Here is a 17,525-nt window from a genome sequence, read left to right as displayed (position 1 = left end):
CAGCCCCATTAATTTTAGCCCCATCAGTTTTGCAGAACATGCATACTTTGCAATAGAGCAGAAAAACCTGCAGTCATGTCTGTGTAAAGGTCACATCAGACCTTCCAGAAGCTCAACTACCCACTTCACACCCAGCTTAAACAGCCTGGGCCAGTCTATGCACCTCTAGGCCAGGAACACATTGACCCTGACAGTATGGAGTACAGTACAGTATCAAACACTCACTCATCACCCTCAGCCTCCCAGACTAACACATCGTGGTCCAGGTTCATTCCTGAACCTAGATCTGCAAAGGGAGAACAAAGTTACCCAGAAAATCTCTGGGGTCCTAACAATATTCCTTCAGACCAGCCATTAAACCTATTATTAAACCTATTGTTCCACAAATAATAGCCATTAAACCTAGTACTCTACAAAACAAAACAAGGTAACATATGCATAACATTAGTCCTGAGTAAATCATGGAGGTAAGTGATTATGCTCCTCATCACAATTAATAATAATAACAAAAAGTAAAATATTATAAATAAAGCAAGTTAATAAAAATGAATTTGTCAATACTGCAAAACACCTGTAATAAGTATATAATCATGCAAAAGGAATAGACTAAAGAAGTTTTGAAAATAATGCTATGAAGGCAAGAAAATAGCACATATACAGCTCTACATAAGGATAGATGTAAAAATAGAATAGTACTACTTAAAACAGGGTATAGACCTTAGAACCGCAATGTGGCCTCTGAAACACCTTCATGGAAGCCTGAGCTCCCACAAGTATGGAGTTTGAAAACCATAAGAATTGACCACCAGGAGCTCATAAAAACAGTTACTTCAAAGGTTTGTAAGGATTAAATGAGATGATAAATAAAAAATTATTTTTACATTGAGTGGTACAAGTAAGTGCTCAATAAATATTAGCTATTATCTTTTTTTAAGGAAATAGTTGTCATCATTCTGTATATACTGAAAATATAATTATTCATTCTGATTATATCTCTTACTTAGACTCTAAGAATTTTCCATATTATTACATATTCTTCACTGTCATTTTTTTAATTTAATGCATCACAAATGGTACTTAAGTTTTACTTTGACTTAAATGTATGTAATAATTAGCAAACATAATTATTTTTGCATCTATTTATTTTTGCTTATTAACTGTATTTTTTTTTCATGATGTCTGCTCATGAGCCTTATCCAATAACCCAATGGGAATCTCCATGGTTTCTTAAAATGAATGTTGGTTCAAAGCAGAAACAAGCTTACCTTCTGGGCACCCTGTCTTAAGAACGTGCTGGCAAAAGTTTCCAAAATGTAGTTGAGAAAGCCAGCCCCTGTGATTGAAATCCTCCCTCTCTGAATGAACTCTGTCCTGTAAAAAAAAAAAAAAAAAAATGCATCTTTGATGGTATTCTATGTTTGGATATTAAACTACAGATTTCCAACAGCATAATTACCACTTACGATCAACACAAAACAATGTCCATAACAATGCAATAACTGCCTATTACAACAAAAGTTTTGTTAAAAAGAGACTTAGAATTTATATATACAATTATTTTATTCAGATTAAAGAATATTTGTTTCACGTTGTTAAAGAGTAAATTTTAAAAGTTCTCATCACACACAAAAATATTTTTAACTATGAGAGGTGATCGACGTGTTAACTAACCTTATTACAGTAACATTTTGTAATACAAACATATAAAATTATGCTGTACACTTTAAACTTACACTATATGTCAGTTATATCTCAATAAAGCTCAGGGAAAAAAGAAAATATATAGCTGCATTATTCTAATTATAGCAACTGCAGAATAAAGGATTTCTAGTCACACCTAAGACATAATTCCATGATAAAAGTGTGACAGTCAAGAGGTCTGTACTCTCTCTTCAAAATGTTGTTCTACTTGACCCACAATAAATAAACTTAACTGATTCCAATTAAAATATATGTATTGTTATGAATATATATATACACACACACACATATATATATACTCATTTCATGCCGCAAAATGGCTTCTTAAAATTGAGTCTGAGAATATGAGAATAATCATAGTATCATCCTTTCACAACTACTGTCAGAAGTATATCAGTTAATACACACAATGGGAACATGAAATATTCATGAGAAACAATGAGCATTCATTAAATTTTAGCCATTATTACTACAGAGAGACAGGCAGTAGAGACAGACTGGAAAGCCAGAAGCCTAGGATGACTTCTTTAATCTTTGATTGGAGAGGGTGGTGAGATTAGATGTGCCACTATGCTATTTAAAGTTCTATGAACAGGGACGCCTGGGTGGTTCAGTCAGTTAAGCATCTGCCTTCGGCTCAGGTCATGATCCTGGAGTCTGGGGATTCAGGCACACATCAGGTTCCCTGCTCAGCGGGGAGCCTGCTTCTCCCTCTGCCCTGCCCCCTGCTCGCACTCTCTCTCTCTCAAATAAATAAATAAAATCTTTAAAAAAATAAAGTTCTACCAATATTATCTCCATTTCATAAAAGGGATTAGATAACACTTTTTTTAAAGATTTTATTTATTTATTTGTCAGAGAGAGAGAGCACAAGCAGGGGGAGCAGCAGAGGGAGAGGGAGAAGGAGGCTCCCCACCGAGCAGGGAGCCCGATGTGGGACTCGAGTCCAGGACCCTGGGATTATGACCTGAGCTGAAGGCAGACGCCCAACCGACGGAGCCACCCAGGCATCCCGGATTAGACAACACTTGAGAGTAACATCAAAAGATGGCAGAATAGAAATCTCCAGATCCTCACTCTCCCATGAGGATTCCAAGTTAACAGTACATGGACCAACTTGCCTTTGGGAGAACTCCAGAAACCAGTTAAGAGTTTGCAGCTCCCCAAGTGAGTCCAAAGTCAAGAGAAGCCACATCAAAGTGGGAAAGAAAGTTTGCTGCATTTACCCATCTTAGCTCCCATCCACCGAGCAAAGCTCAGTGCAATTGGGGAAAAACTCCCCACTTCTAGCTGCTCCCCCAGGAGGCAAAGAGAAGAATGGAATATCCAGTACTCTGGCTTTACAAGGGGGCTGCCCAAGGGACAGGTTTCTATCTCACCTGACTCAGAATGCTGAAAGGAATGGCAGTATACTTTGAGGGCTGCTGAGAACAAAGGCGAATGTGGTGGCTTGTTACAGCACCAGAGTCTGCAGTGCCCCAGACAGACACCAGGGACAGACAGACACCAGGGACAGCAAGAGACCATGGCAACTTGAGAACAGGGGCAGACCTCTACCTAGAAAATTTCACACACAAACCTACAGAAGAATCATCCCCAGAAAAAGTTTGAAAGACCCCCAGAATCTCTACCCACGCTGATTACTAAGGTCTTCCTCTGCATGAAACCAGTCCGTTAAGACTGGGGGAGGTGGCTATTTTTTCAAATGCCTGAGTTTCAGCAAAAGATCACGAAGTGTACAAAGAAACAAAGAAACATGGCTCACTCAAAGGAGCAAAATAAATCTCTAGAAACCAAGCCTAAAGAAACAGAGATCTATGACTTATCTGACAAATAATTCAAAATGATCATCTTAAAAATGCTCAGTAAAGGGGTGCCTGAGTGGCTAGGTTGGTTAAGCGTCTGCCTTAGGCTTAGGTTGTGAACCCAGGGTCCTGGGATAGAGCTCTGCATCAGGCTCCCTGTTCAGCAGGGAGTCTGCTTCTCCCTCTCCTTCTGCCTGCTGCTCCCCCTGCTTGTGTTCTCTCTCTCTCTGTCAAATAAATAAATAAAAATTTAAAAAAAATTCCAGTAAACTAAAAAAGAAAACAGAGAGACAATGAAACAAAATCAGGAAAATGATGAACAAAATGAGAATATCAACAAACAGTTAACTATTAAAAAAAAATCAGAAGATGAAGTATACAATAATTGAATTGAAAAATGTCCTAGAGGGATTCAACAGCAGACTTAAACAAGCAGAAGAATCAGCAAACTTGGACACAAATCATGTGAAATTACGGAGTTAAGAGGAGCAAAAAGAAAAAAGAAAGAAAAGTGAGACAGCCTAAGGGACTTAAGGGACATCACCAAATGTATCAATTGTACACATTATGGGAGTGCCAGAAGCAAAGGAGAGAAAGGGGCATAGCCTATTTGAAGAAACAATGGCTAAAAACTTGCCAAATCTGAGAAAGGAAATGGACATCCAAATTCAAGAAGCTCAATGAATACCAAAAAAGATAAATCTAAAGAGACCTACATCAAGACACATTATAATCAAACCACCAAGCAAGAATCTTGAAAGCAGCAAGAAAAAAGCAATTTATCACATACAAGGGAGCTCCAATGATTTTCAGAGAAACCTCGTAGGCCAGAGTAGAACAATATATTCAAATATTCAAAGTACTGAAGGGAGGAAAAGAAAAAACACTAAACACTACAAACCAAGAATACCTATCTGACAAAACTATTCAAAAATAAAGGAGAAATTAAGACTTTCCCAGATAAAAAATGAGGGATAAATTTGGATTACATTTAAACTTGCCTTGTTAATTCACGTGTTCCACACGCTAACTGGCTACTGTATGCTAAGCGCCTTACTCAGGGCTAGAGACACACAGAGGAGAAAGTCTCTGGCCTCCAGGATCCCGCTGACTAGTGGGAAGGACAAATAGGCAAGTGGTTGAGTGTCACACCGGCTAATAGAGCCAGGGCATTCCAATAAGGAAAACCACAAGGCCCCAAGCAAGAGAACATGAAGAAACAGAGAATGTCTGAGAAGCCACAAGTTATCTGAAAATACCCAGTACTTAGTAAGGAGCTTAATAAATTCTGTTCATAGGAATGACCAGAGCATAAGGTGGGCACAGGAGATATTAGGAGAGGACGCTTAAGGACAAATGGAGACCAGATTGCAAATGGTCTTCTCATGCTGAGGAGTTTAGACTTTATCGTGCAGGCAGCAAGGACTCTCCCTCTGAGGCCACCAAGTAACAGGTAGAGATGAACAGTTACGTGTGCACCACTGACTAAATAGCTCAGTGCCACTCTTTAATGCTTTTAGACCATCTCCTATCCCCCATTTGCAACAAAGTACCCCCACTCAGCGAGTTCAGTAAGCATTTATGTGAATAAATCCATTAATATTACATTTCTTTACAACCAAAAATATTCAGCAAAGAAAATATTTCCTCTACTCTCTTCTACCTTCTATCTCTATGGAAAGGAGATGGGAGCCATGTCTCCTGTATGTGTATTTGGGGGTGTGTGTGCATATCTATATCTATATATAGATATAGATGTGAGCACATTTGCTCACACTAAGAAAGATACTCTGAGAAAAATATAGATCCAAAAAGCTGTGATTCTGGTAAAAAATAGTTATCATAACTCTTATTAGACCTTCTAATTCTCTAGCAGCAGTAGCCTCTACATGCCAATCATGCACTCCATAAAAGGAAGCCTTCTCTCTCTCTCTCTCACACACACACACGCGCACATGCAGAGTTATCCTAGCCAATCTGACATAAATAGTCTAAGCAAATAGTCAGTCTAGGCAAAGCAGCTTCTACCTCTTAGATTTAAGCCTATTTAAAATGATTTGTTCATGTAAAATGACACCAATCTTTCCTGTCTTTATTCCAGATTAGTCAGAGTAGAATTTTACAATGATTTTAATATTTAAAAATGAAAAGTTGAGCAGTCTTACACTCTTGGGAGAGATAAACTCTTCAGTCCTCAAGGCAAGTGTAGGTGAGGGATTAATAAAAGTCTCTATCACATCATATTCTAACCAATATTTCTTTCTGCTACTTTTGGGAGACGTAAGTGCTCAGAAAAGCACTCTCATGGCTTGCCCACATATCAGAGAATAACAGGGCAGTAAAGCGGGGTCATACCCTCACCATCATTGAAATGAGTTTATCCTAGTATATTTTAAGACTGCTAGAGAAGAAAATGTTGCACTTTCCCTCAATAATTCATTGACAAAGCACATTAGACATTTTCTTCTTACTACACATAGCCAACCTAAATCCCTCATGCTAGATAAGCCTTCTTTTAAGTTCCTTGGCAAAACATAGCAGGTTACACAACAATATACAGTTTAATTTCAGCTCTTAAAAAAAGAAGCAAGAAAGAAAAGATGGACTGATGGATGGAAAGATGAATGGAGAGAGCTGAAATATGAAAAGAACCTCTGGATGTTAGAATTATAGGTGTTTTTTCATCTTCTGCCTTTTACTAATTTTCTATAATATGTATTACTTGGTATTCACCAAAACTAATAACCATAAGGACCTAAGGATCATTTCTATATAAATAAAAAGTTAACTCTTCAAAAGGCTCTGTGCTCCCCAAGAACCATTCTCAGTAAACGTACATGCTAACTCTGACTTACCATTCACTTAAAATCTCATTAAATCACCTCTCGGCTTTCCTTTCCCCACACTATGTAACCTCTGTTTTCTGTGCCTTTTTTCCTAAGACTTTTTTTTTAAGATTTTATTTATTTATTTGAGAGAGAGAGAGAATGAGAGATAGAGAGCACGAGAGGGAAGAGGGTCAGAGAGAAGCAGACTCCCTGCTGAGCAGGGAGACCGACGTGGGACTCGATCCCGGGACTCCAGGATCATGACCTGAGCTGAAGGCAGTCGCTTAACCAACTGAGCCACCCAGGCGCCCTGTCCTAAGACTTTCTACTGCCCTCAAGCTTGAAGTGTTTGATGTCTCACTCAAGAGACATAAAGATGATTCAAGTTTTCCGACATCTATCTTTTATCTCTGCGAAGCCTAAAGGAAGGACTGATCACATTTATGATGTTACATACCCAGGGTCACTTTTACTCTTCAAAAACTCTGTAGCAACAGTGTGTATTGTGTATCAGACACTGTATTATCTTTTGAGGTTGTTACTCTTAACACATTTTCTCTCTTTTACACATGAGGAAATTGTGGCAAAAAGAAGTTAAATAACTTGCCCAGGGTCATATAGTTTGGTGGATGTAGATTCGTTATCTACTGCTTCAAAACCCCAGTCCTGCTCCTATGTCAGTTAATGACACAGCCATCCTCCTAGTCTATGATATTAGAGACCTCAGCAACATGTTCTATTATTCCCTTCCTAATCAACCCAAACATTCAATCACCAGACTGTTTATTTTACTTCTAACAGCCCCTCCACAGCCCATGTCATTCTCTTCCCTGCCACTGCTCCGGCCACTGCCTGGGGTCAGCACAGCAATTTTCCCTTTCTAGGACCACAGCTGCCTCTCAGTGGGATCCTGGTCTCCAGCGTGTGTTCTCTACAATCCATGCTGCCTGAAGTCAGTTTCCTAAGCACCTGCTGATCTTGTCACAGACTGCCTACAAAGTCGCAGAGAATAAACCCCGAATGCTCAGTTGAGAGTCGTCCATATTGCTGCATGTAACTTGTCCGTTCGTTTTCACTGGCGCATAGTGTTCCATTGTTTGAAAACACTCCAAATTATTTATCCATTCTAGTGAAGATGAACATATTATAATGCATCCAGGGATGTAGGTCCAAAAGTGTCTCTAACATATAGATTAGTTGAATGTCTGGGTCACAGGATATGTGCAGTTTCAACATGAGTAGATGATGTCAAATGTTCTTCTAAATTGTTGTACCTGTGGGGTTTTTTTTCTTTACTGCTTCAATGCCAGTTGCAATGGCTAGCACACGGTAGAAAAATCAATACTGCATTAAGAACAAAAGCGTGGAGAGAAGGAAAGGGAGAGAGGAGAAGGAAGCAAAAGAACGAGAGAATTTATAGTACATCTCAATACTTTTGTCAGGGCAACTGAACAGAGTATCTCAAGATTTCTACCTGCTAAGGTCAATAGGGGGCGGCGTCCACCTGGTCAAAGATAAGGCACCAGAGTGATCTGGAAAATGATGGTAGAAGGGGAGGCTCACACACTGTGCTGCCTGTTATCAGAGTCACATCTCTCGCTCTGTCCCCAGGTAGGCATCATTCAACACAGAACACAATGGAATCGTGACAGAGGATGCACACCTCAAACCCAGGAACATCTTTGTGAAAGTGAATGCCAGTTTATACAATCAGTCTCCTGCTTTTAGGTCATTTAAAAATGTGTCTCCTTCTGGATTTGGGAAAATAAAAAAGCTCAGGGGAATATGGATAAATTAATTCCCAGAGCACGCAGCCACTAGCTCTGAATCCTCAAAACGGCAGTTTCCGGGAAAGCAAAAGCTCTTAATGAGATCCTGTCCTTGAATTATTGACTGGTTAGGTATGGCAAATTTTGCCTAATTGTTTTCATGATGGGAATTTAATTAAAGTGTCTTGGGAGGGGGGGAGTTTCCACAGATGTTCCTGTTGTGATGACATCTCAGTTCTAATCATGGTGACCCTGGCATTCTCCTGTAACCACACAGAGGGATAGCCCAAAAGAAAGGCAGGGTCTGCAGGTCAGATTGCCCGCTCCTGGTCCCGGGGTCTAACAGTGCTGCAGAGACTGCCGGGCTCCTACGTGATTCCACCACCCAGAACACGTGGTCTTGCCCACACCATCTCACCAAACCCATTCATGTCATAATGCTTCCTCAGGGAACCAATCCAACTGACAGAGTTCTCAGTAAGTGCTAAGCAGTCTTAGCCTTAACACACACACACACACACACACACACACACACACACACACACACACGGAGAGAGAAAGAGAACACAGATTAAGGGTGTAGTTCTTGGATTCACACCTCAATCTCTAACACAGAGTGGAGTCCTGCCAACATAGGCAAGTACCTATTGCTGCGTGAGGTTCAGTCTCCTCAGTCAAAAAGGATTAATAATACCTATCACACAGGTTGTTCCAAAGGTGAATAAGGTAATATGTGTAAAGTACTGAAGGTAATACAGGTAAGCATTCAATACATGTTAGTTAATAATACTAACCTACTATACTATTACTACCACTAATAATAATGCCATCTACTACTCCCACCATTTGTATTCCCATTGACACAAACACTGTGCCTGAGAAGTTAAATGCTCATAGCACAAATCCAACTCTCATCAACTCCCAAACCTTTGTACCTCTAGTAAATTCTAGGTGACCCTCAACCACCCTAAACCACTTGGCAATGAAACCCTCCCCACCCGTCCCGGCATTCAAAGCCCTCGGAGCTCCAGAGCCCTCCCACCTCAGCAGCCTCCTGCCTCACCCTGCCATCACACATCACACTCGCACACTCTGCACGACAGCCATGGAAAACCAAACACCCCACTAGCCTCTCTGGCCCCCACTCCTGGGGCTCCCCCTCTGAGCTGCCCTCCTCTAACAAGTCGTAAATTATTAATAGTGAGCTGCAGCAGGGAATTCCATAATGCTAAGGAATTATCAAGTGGGGGAATCTCAGGAGCTCAACAGCCTAGCGCAGATACATATTATAGGCCAAGGTGGCTCACTCTCTTAAAACATGGTGCTTAAGAACTGATAATCAGGGTGCCTGGGTGCCTCAGTCAGTTAAGCAACTGCTTTTGGCTCAGGAGTTCTGCATCAGGCTCCATGCCCCGTGGGGAGCCTGCTTCTCCCTCTGCCTCTGCCTCTCTTTCTGTCTCTCATGAATAAATAAAATCTTTGAAAAAAAAAAAAGAACTGATAATCAATTACAATAGATAACACTTTTTTTTTTTAAGTAGGCTCCACACCCAATGTGGAACCCAACACAGGGCTTGAACTCACGACCCTGAGATCAAGACCTGAGCTGAGATCAACAGTCAGATGCTTAACCAACTGAGCCACCCAGGTACCCCAGATAGCCTACCATGGTATTGTGTTAAGTCCTTTGTATACACACATTTAATTCGCACAACAATCTTATGAAGTAATATTAACCCCATTTTACAGGTTAAAAAACTGAGGTTCAAAGAGGCAAATGTGCTAAGGTCTCACAAAATTAAGTGACAGGGCTACTATTTAAATCCACACAGTTAACCTCAGATCCCATATCCCTTCCCCCAATCCTACTACCTAGAAAAAATGTCTATTTAGGGCAAGCTTTATTGACATCCTGAGTGGTGGGCAAAGTTTCAAAATCTACAACAATTTGTGAACTGGTCCATTCAGGGTCTTGCCTTGGGGTATCAGGTCCCCCAGGGCACACATCCCATTTGGTGCTGGCTTCAAGGACACGCCACCTATGCTGTTGCACAGTTTGCTACACACTTGGTTAAATGATCTGATGTCCCTGTTCCTGAAATTCTCAACCACCTGAACAAGAGACTTTGTATTTTCATTTTGCACTGGGCTCTGCAAATTACGTAGCTGTTCCTCATCCCATTTCCAACGTAGGTCTATACAACACTGCCAACCGCCATGCCCTCGGGGAGTTTTCTGAGATGCGTAGAAATGCGTGCTCCAGTTTAGCAATACCTAACCTAATAAGAACCTCAAACACACGCAAGCCCTTAGACTCATATATCTACTTCTAAAAATGTGTCCTAAGCAAATAATCTTAGTTGAGGGCTTAGAGCAGCCTATAAAGATATTCATCACACCATTATTTAGAAGAGCAAATAATGAGAAATAATGCAAATGCCCACTACGGACATTTAATAAAACACACTAGAATAATTTTATCCAATGAATACATCTAAACAGCCACAGAAAATCATTTTAAAATGACATATTTAATAAGGAAAGACAGTCACAAATGTAATGTTAAATTAACGTGAAAGAATAGCATATACAGTATGAGTCCACGTTTGTAAAAACAATTTTTCTGCAGAATGAGTAAATAAATTGTAGCAACTGCAGTATGCTCCTAGGATGGAATGCTACACAGCACTGGGACAAGCACGGACACACCCAAATGAGGCTCCAGACACAATATTTAACAACAGAAAACGGATATAGTAGAGTGCATACGCTGATTCCGTTCCACACGAAGATCCACAATCGGTAAAATTAATCTAGAAGGATGGAGGTCAGAATACGGGTTCCCTTTGGGGCACTGGCTAGAAAGAGAACATACCTGAAGAGGGCATGAACATACTCTGTTTTTTCTTACATGCATATTGTAACCGTCCTATGGTAAATAGGCAATACTTGTAGGGAAAAAAAAAGAGGAAAGATTATTTGAACATATGATAACAAAGGATATTTGGAGAAAGATTCATCCAAACTAGAACTACGTAAGGGTCAGGTTTTCTGATCTTCAGACAGAAGGCTGTGGAGTCATCCCAGAGCAGAGGGGAGAATCAAGAACAAGCCACGAATTACCACCTCAATTCCTCTCAATGCTCCAACCCTCCTGAGGTCAGACATATGAAATGGGGCTGTCTCCACCTCCAGCACAGGAACTATCCCAAAATGAAGCTGTAAATGCAGACCAGGAAATTCAACTTCACCTGGCTTTTTTACTTTCCATCTCTTTGCTTATTTCCAATATTATCCTTGATTGGAAAGACGACACCCAAGCTCCCAGGTGTCAATTCTCAACCTGATGTAGACGACAGATCCTTAAACGAGGCAGATGGGCATCAGATTCCTGGTCTGCTGTGTCAAGACCTTCAGGTTGTTCTGCATGATATCAATGCATGGTGATAAAGTATTATAGTTTTTAATACTCAACATATTTACTTACTACAGATGTAAGAAACTAACAAAAAAGAAAGAAAGAAAGAAAGAAAGTTTACCCAGCATCTCTGATCCATAAGAGCGGAGACTGCAACACAATTTCGACACTAGTCAGACTCACTGAAGTCTCCCTTCTTCCTTCCTTACTTCCACTGAAAATTCCTTTCTTACATAAATTCAAGAAGGCCCTCAACTGAATTCTGTTAAACTTTTCAGGAGGGTGCTTCTGCCAAAAAGTGTTTACTGTTTGCTTGAAGAGCCAGATTATCAACTGGTCACGCTTTATGAGATTAACAGGAACTTTGCGAAAAACGGAGTTTCAAAGAAGAGCCAGCAGTATGTTTGCTCACCACTGGGACCACAGGATACAGACTAGATATCAGGCTCCCAAATCTATGTGCTCAAAAGATTCACCTGAAGAATCCCAAGGGCCAGCACAACACAACAAATCTCCCTGTTTAACCTTGCCCCTGAATCCTGCACTAATACACAACCCAAACAAAAGGGCAAGGAAGATGAAAACAAAAAGTCAACAGGCCTTGACCAAGATATTTCAAAAGTTCTTGCTTGTACACGGCACAGAATGCTCCCCTAACTAAACATCCTGTTTCCAGTTCAATTATCACCACTATTTTCAATAAAACAGCGTACTCCACGAAATTGAAAACAGCATTTATTCACCATTAGTTCCAACAACTTCCATGCGTGTAGTGCCTTATACTCTCCAAGTATAGAGCATTCCCATTTATTATCTTAGTAAATCTTAACATTACTTTATGAGGGAGTTCAGGCCAGCTTCGTGCCTTTTCCTAGAGTCAAACCGTATATAAGTGTCCCAGCAGCAAAAACCAGGAGCAAGGTCTCTGTATTACTGGTGATTTCAAGATTTCCTCTACGTTGACTTTCCTACCAAATCATCTTGGACTGTCCCAGTTTGCACTTGCCCCTTCCGCCAATTCCACCCCTTTTCACTTCCCTCATCCCCTTTTCAGCCCATAAGAAGCACGATCTGCCATTCGGTCAACAAACAGCACAGAGCATCCTCTGTAAGCATCTGAGCACTGTGCTACATACTGAGGATACAGCAGGATGGGAAAACAGAGAAGACTCTGATTATATGAAGACAAACATAAAAAGCAAATGATTATCTTTTGGAGGGCAGTCCTATTGCACCAAAAATAAGACTCCTGCCCAGATATCCTATTTACACAGAAAAGGCCTTGTTGCTCAGTTTTCTGTAATTGGCAATGCATTCTGCTAATTGATCACCCACTGGTGCCCTGGAAATTAAGGTTGAATATTAAGTACAGGGTATCATGTTTTGGGATGAATACAGTGTTATTTATCTGGGCTATTTGATAATTATACCCTCAAGCCCTTTATGGGCTTAGAAATAACGCCTAAGTAAAATTAACAAAGCTGGAATATTTTAATATTCCAGTGATAGCAAGTTTGAAGGTCAACCAAAAAGGCTGGTGCCCAACACAAGGAAGTCACCAAACTGTCAAATTTGCTACTTAAGAAAAAAAAAAAAAGACTTCAAAGCAAGGAAAAAAATGGATACACAAACAAAAAAAATGCCCAACCATCAGCCCCTCGAAACATGCAAATTTTAGTATTTGTGATTCACCAGATGAAGACTCAAGGCATGGGATGTTTTGATCCAGAAACTGAAAAATAGAAAATAAAAAATGCTGCACATCTTATTAGAATGAAGAATATTCATACGTGTAACTTCATTATAATGAAAATTTATTGAACGAAAAACAGCTGCTCATCCCATTAATTTAATCTGGGTGTAAAGTTTAATTTTGGCTTTTGTTTCTTTTACTACATTCCAGAGAAATTTATTTGATATTTTATAAATAGGTCAATACATCCAATGTTATTAACCTGTACTCCACTAGGCTGCACATTTTAAATCTCAGAAATAAGGTTTATAAGCATTAATGAATAAGCAAAATTTGTTCCACATGGATGGGTAAAGACACAGGCCACTAAGATACTCAACACTGAGCATGGGAAAATGATCTTGTTAACCTAAAGCAAAAGAAACCCAGTTCGGCAACATCGTGAATAGAGTGAAGTCTCCACTGACGGTGATAACTAAAACCTTGCTTCAAGATAACAGGAAAGTTCCTACTGACCACAAAATCCATAGTTATGGTGAAAGAGCAAAGCCCCCAAAAATACTTATCTTTTTAGAATTGCTTGGATAAACTAAATATCCATCATTAAAGCCAAACCAAATTTGTGTCAATCACATGCCTACATAGTACAATAAAAATCTATTTTAAGGAAAAAGACCAGGGGCGCCTGGGTGGCTCAGTCAGTTAAGCGTCTGCCTCCAGCTCAGGTCATGATCCCAGGGTCCTGGGAAAAATAGGACCAAACACAAAATAGTAAGAAATTAATAAATTTGTCTTGGAATGTAAGATTTCAGAAAGCAGAAACCATGATTGTCTAATTGAGGAGCTTACAGCCTCAGAGCTGGTGTGCTTGAGAGAATGTGAAATTATAATGTAACTCTTGCCCAAGAAGGTGCCACAAGTGCAGAGACATCAGTGGTAAGCCAAAGCTGGATCTACATAAAAAAACACAGATTCTAAGGAACGCTTTTGGAGTCCATCTCTGAATTGAGCCGAAGAGGCCATGCATAGGGACAGAATGACATCTGGTTTCCCATCACATACCCACAACTGCTAACCAACATACAGCTTGAGGGTCTAATTTTAGACTCAACAGCTGTGACAGCTTTTTCTCTTTAAAAAAAGGCGGGGGGAGGGTTGTCCATATTTCATCTTCTGGGTAGAGTGGCCAGCCATCATTGTCACATTCCCTGGCAAAGGAGGGGAAAGAAATAATGTCCTTTCTTTGATGTCCCACCAAGATTACCCACTCATTTAGAATGTCTGCCTAAAATACCTTGCTTAAATCCGTGTCAAGAGATAAGAAAACAAGTTTCCTAGAGTCTGGACTATATCTTTCAGCACATAATCCCCCGCTCAGAAACCTTCATGTGGCTGCTGACTGCTGAAGGGACAAGACCTCTCCACCATAACCTGGGATCCAGAACACTCTACGGCTTGATGTAAATCCACCCTTTATCCATGTCCCTACTTCTACCTCACCACTTTGCTCAAGGTGACGTCCAAGACACCTGGACTCACACCCTGGCTCAGCAACCTCTTCTCACTCTGGGTAAGTTATTTAACCTGAGTTTTAAAACACTGCAGGGGAAGGATCTAGCTTTGACCTTGATGTGGGAGGCGCCAATAAATATTGGCCCGATGTATCAAAAACCTAAAAGGAGAGTGTTTGGGAGAGGACAAGAACATAACAGATCAAAGAAAGAAAAAAAAAGTGTAATTGGTCAAACCTTTTTATAGAGCAATCTGATAATATGTATCAAAATATAACTTTGACCCAGAAATCCAACTCGCTCCATCTACCTTAAAAGGTTATTGAATAACTACAGAAATACATAATAATAGGAATTTCATCACAGCGTTATTTGTAACAGCGAAAAATTACAGAAACAATCTAAATGCCAATTAGGAATGAACTAAGAAAATTATATAAACAGACACTATCGCTAGGTAATGAAAACTTGTCTTTTTCCCCCAGAACTGTTTAATATTTTTTATAAGACACATGTATCATATTTTCCAGAATCAAGGTATTGGAAAAATAATTTTTAAAAAAGACACAAAGGGAAAAGGTCCTGAAGGATGTTTTCCTTGGATTCTCAGGGCCAATTATCACTTTACATTTCACTGATAAAGGTCCGGTTCAGGCTAGCCAAATAGCCCAGATCTCTGAGAAAACTGAGGCTAAAACAAGGTGGATGAAAGACTTTTGTGTTTTCTGTATAAAATCAGACAATTCTGTCATTTTACTACTTCTACGTACAAAAATCCCAAACACCCATGTTCCGTGTGGAGCTCCTGCCAGCGAGAGGCTGAGGAAAAGCACCTAGTAGGTGGTTCCAGGCAAACCCGCTCAGAAGCTAATAAGACGTGGCTTTCACACTCCTTCGGTGGGTGGCTGGAGCATCTGAGAATTACCACCACAGGACCGAAATTATGGGGAGCAGTAACGATTCGTATAAGTGATGGGGCTCCAGGACGGATTTTAAATTTGGGGGTTTTAGTTATTTGAGCTTGAGAGTCTTACTATTTCCATTAAAATGACAAGTGAATCAGAGATTCAAATCATACAGAAAAACGAAAAACAGTACATTATCCTCTAAAATCAGAGCTCACGGCAGTAATCACTATTAACACTTGATGCTTGTTATATTTTGCTTTTGTCTTTAAGCCTATCTCAAAAGGAATTTATCGTTTCTCACCCATTAAATTGACAAAAAAATTTTTAAAGTATGTTAACAGGAACTGCTGGCTTAGGGAAATGAACTCTTTTAAGGTGTACAACTCAATGTTTTTGCTATATTCAGAGTTGGGGAACCATCAACATGAGTTCCGGAACATTTTCATCACCCCAAAAAGAAACTCCATGCCCATTAGCAGTCACTGCCCTCTCTTTCCCGCCTTGCCCATGGCAACCACTAATCTATTTTCCGTCCTTATGGACATACCAATTCTGCACATTTCCAATAAATTGATTCATACGCTATGTGGCCTTTTGTAACTGGCTTCTTCCGCGTAGCATAATGTTGTCAAGCTTCCCCCACATTATAGCATGTGTCCTTCATTCTTATGGCTGAATAATATTCCATTTATAAGTACACCACATTTGGTTATATATTTATCACTAGACAGACATTTGGTTTCCACATTCTGCCTATTATGAACAACAGTGCTATAAACATTCCTGTACAAGTTTTTGTGTTTTCACAAAATACGTATGTTTTCAATATAGTATAAACTGCTGAGTCCAGAGGTAACTCTCTGTTTAATTTTTTGAGGCCCTGAAAACCTGGTTTGCATAGCAGCTGCACCATTCACATTGCCGTCAGTGGTGTGTAAGCGTTCCCATTGCTCCCCACCCTTTCCAACACTTGTTACCATGTACCTTTTTTACTCTAACCATCCTAGGAGGTTTGAAGTGGTATCTCATCATGATTTTGATTTGCACTTCCGGATGTAGAATGATGCTGACCATCTTTTCACGCACTTAATGGCCAGCTACCCATCTTTTTTGGAGAAATATCTACTCAAATCTTTTGCCCATGTTTTAATTAGGCTTTTTTTTTTAATTCAAGTATAATTAACATGCAGTGTTATATTAGTTTCCGTGTACAATATGGGTTCAATAATTCTATACATTATTCAGGGCTCATCAAAATAAGTGTACTCTCACATACTATGGATATACATATAAGCAGATATATGGTTTGTAAGTATTCTCTCCCATTCTCTACATTGTCTTTTGACCTTCCTGACAGTGTCCCTGAAATAGAAAAATTTTCAATTTTGATGAAACCAATTTCACCTATTTTGTCTTCTGTTGCTTGGGCTTTTGGTGTCATATCTAAGAAATCACTATCTAATCCAAGATTGAAAAGATTTTACCTGTTTTCTTCTAAAAGTTTTATAGGTCTTGGGGTGCCTGGGTGGCTCAGTTGATTAAGTGTCTGCCTTCAGCTCAGGTCATGATCCCAGGGTCCTGGGATTGAGCCACGCATCAGGCTTCCTGCTCAGTGGGGAGTCTGCTTCTCCCTCTACCCTTCCCCGCTGCTTGTGATCTCTCTCTCTCTCACACAAATAAATAAGTAAAATCTCTTTAAAAAAAAGTTTTATAGGTCTTAACTCATTTAGGTCTTTGATGCATCTTCAATTAATTTTGTATTTGGTATGAGGTAAGGGTCTAACTTCATTCTTCTGTTTGTGGACATCCAGTTGTGACCGCACCATTTGTTGAAAAGAATATTCTTTCTTCACTGAATAGTCTTGGCATATAGCTTTTTAAAGTCTTCCTTT

At 39.8% G+C, this 17,525-nt stretch overlaps 1 protein-coding gene across 1 annotated transcript in view; it reads right to left on the bottom strand.

The window, feature by feature from the left end:
- Window positions 1–17,525, bottom strand: part of PRELID2 (PRELI domain containing 2) — a 76,666-nt gene that overhangs the window by 33,380 nt on the left and 25,761 nt on the right. The window contains 1 exon segment of the mRNA XM_025892401.2: window positions 1,266–1,371. Coding sequence (XP_025748186.2) covers window positions 1,266–1,371 — 106 coding nt within the window.

The sequence above is a fragment of the Callorhinus ursinus genome, unplaced genomic scaffold, assembly GCF_003265705.2.
Source record: "Callorhinus ursinus isolate GAN/ISIS: 27379988/994484 unplaced genomic scaffold, GSC_fseal_2.0 scaffold23, whole genome shotgun sequence".
Classification (NCBI taxonomy): domain Eukaryota; kingdom Metazoa; phylum Chordata; class Mammalia; order Carnivora; family Otariidae; genus Callorhinus; species Callorhinus ursinus.
The sequence above is the reverse complement of the archived record's forward strand: the minus strand, read 5'-3'. Positions and strand labels throughout refer to the sequence as shown.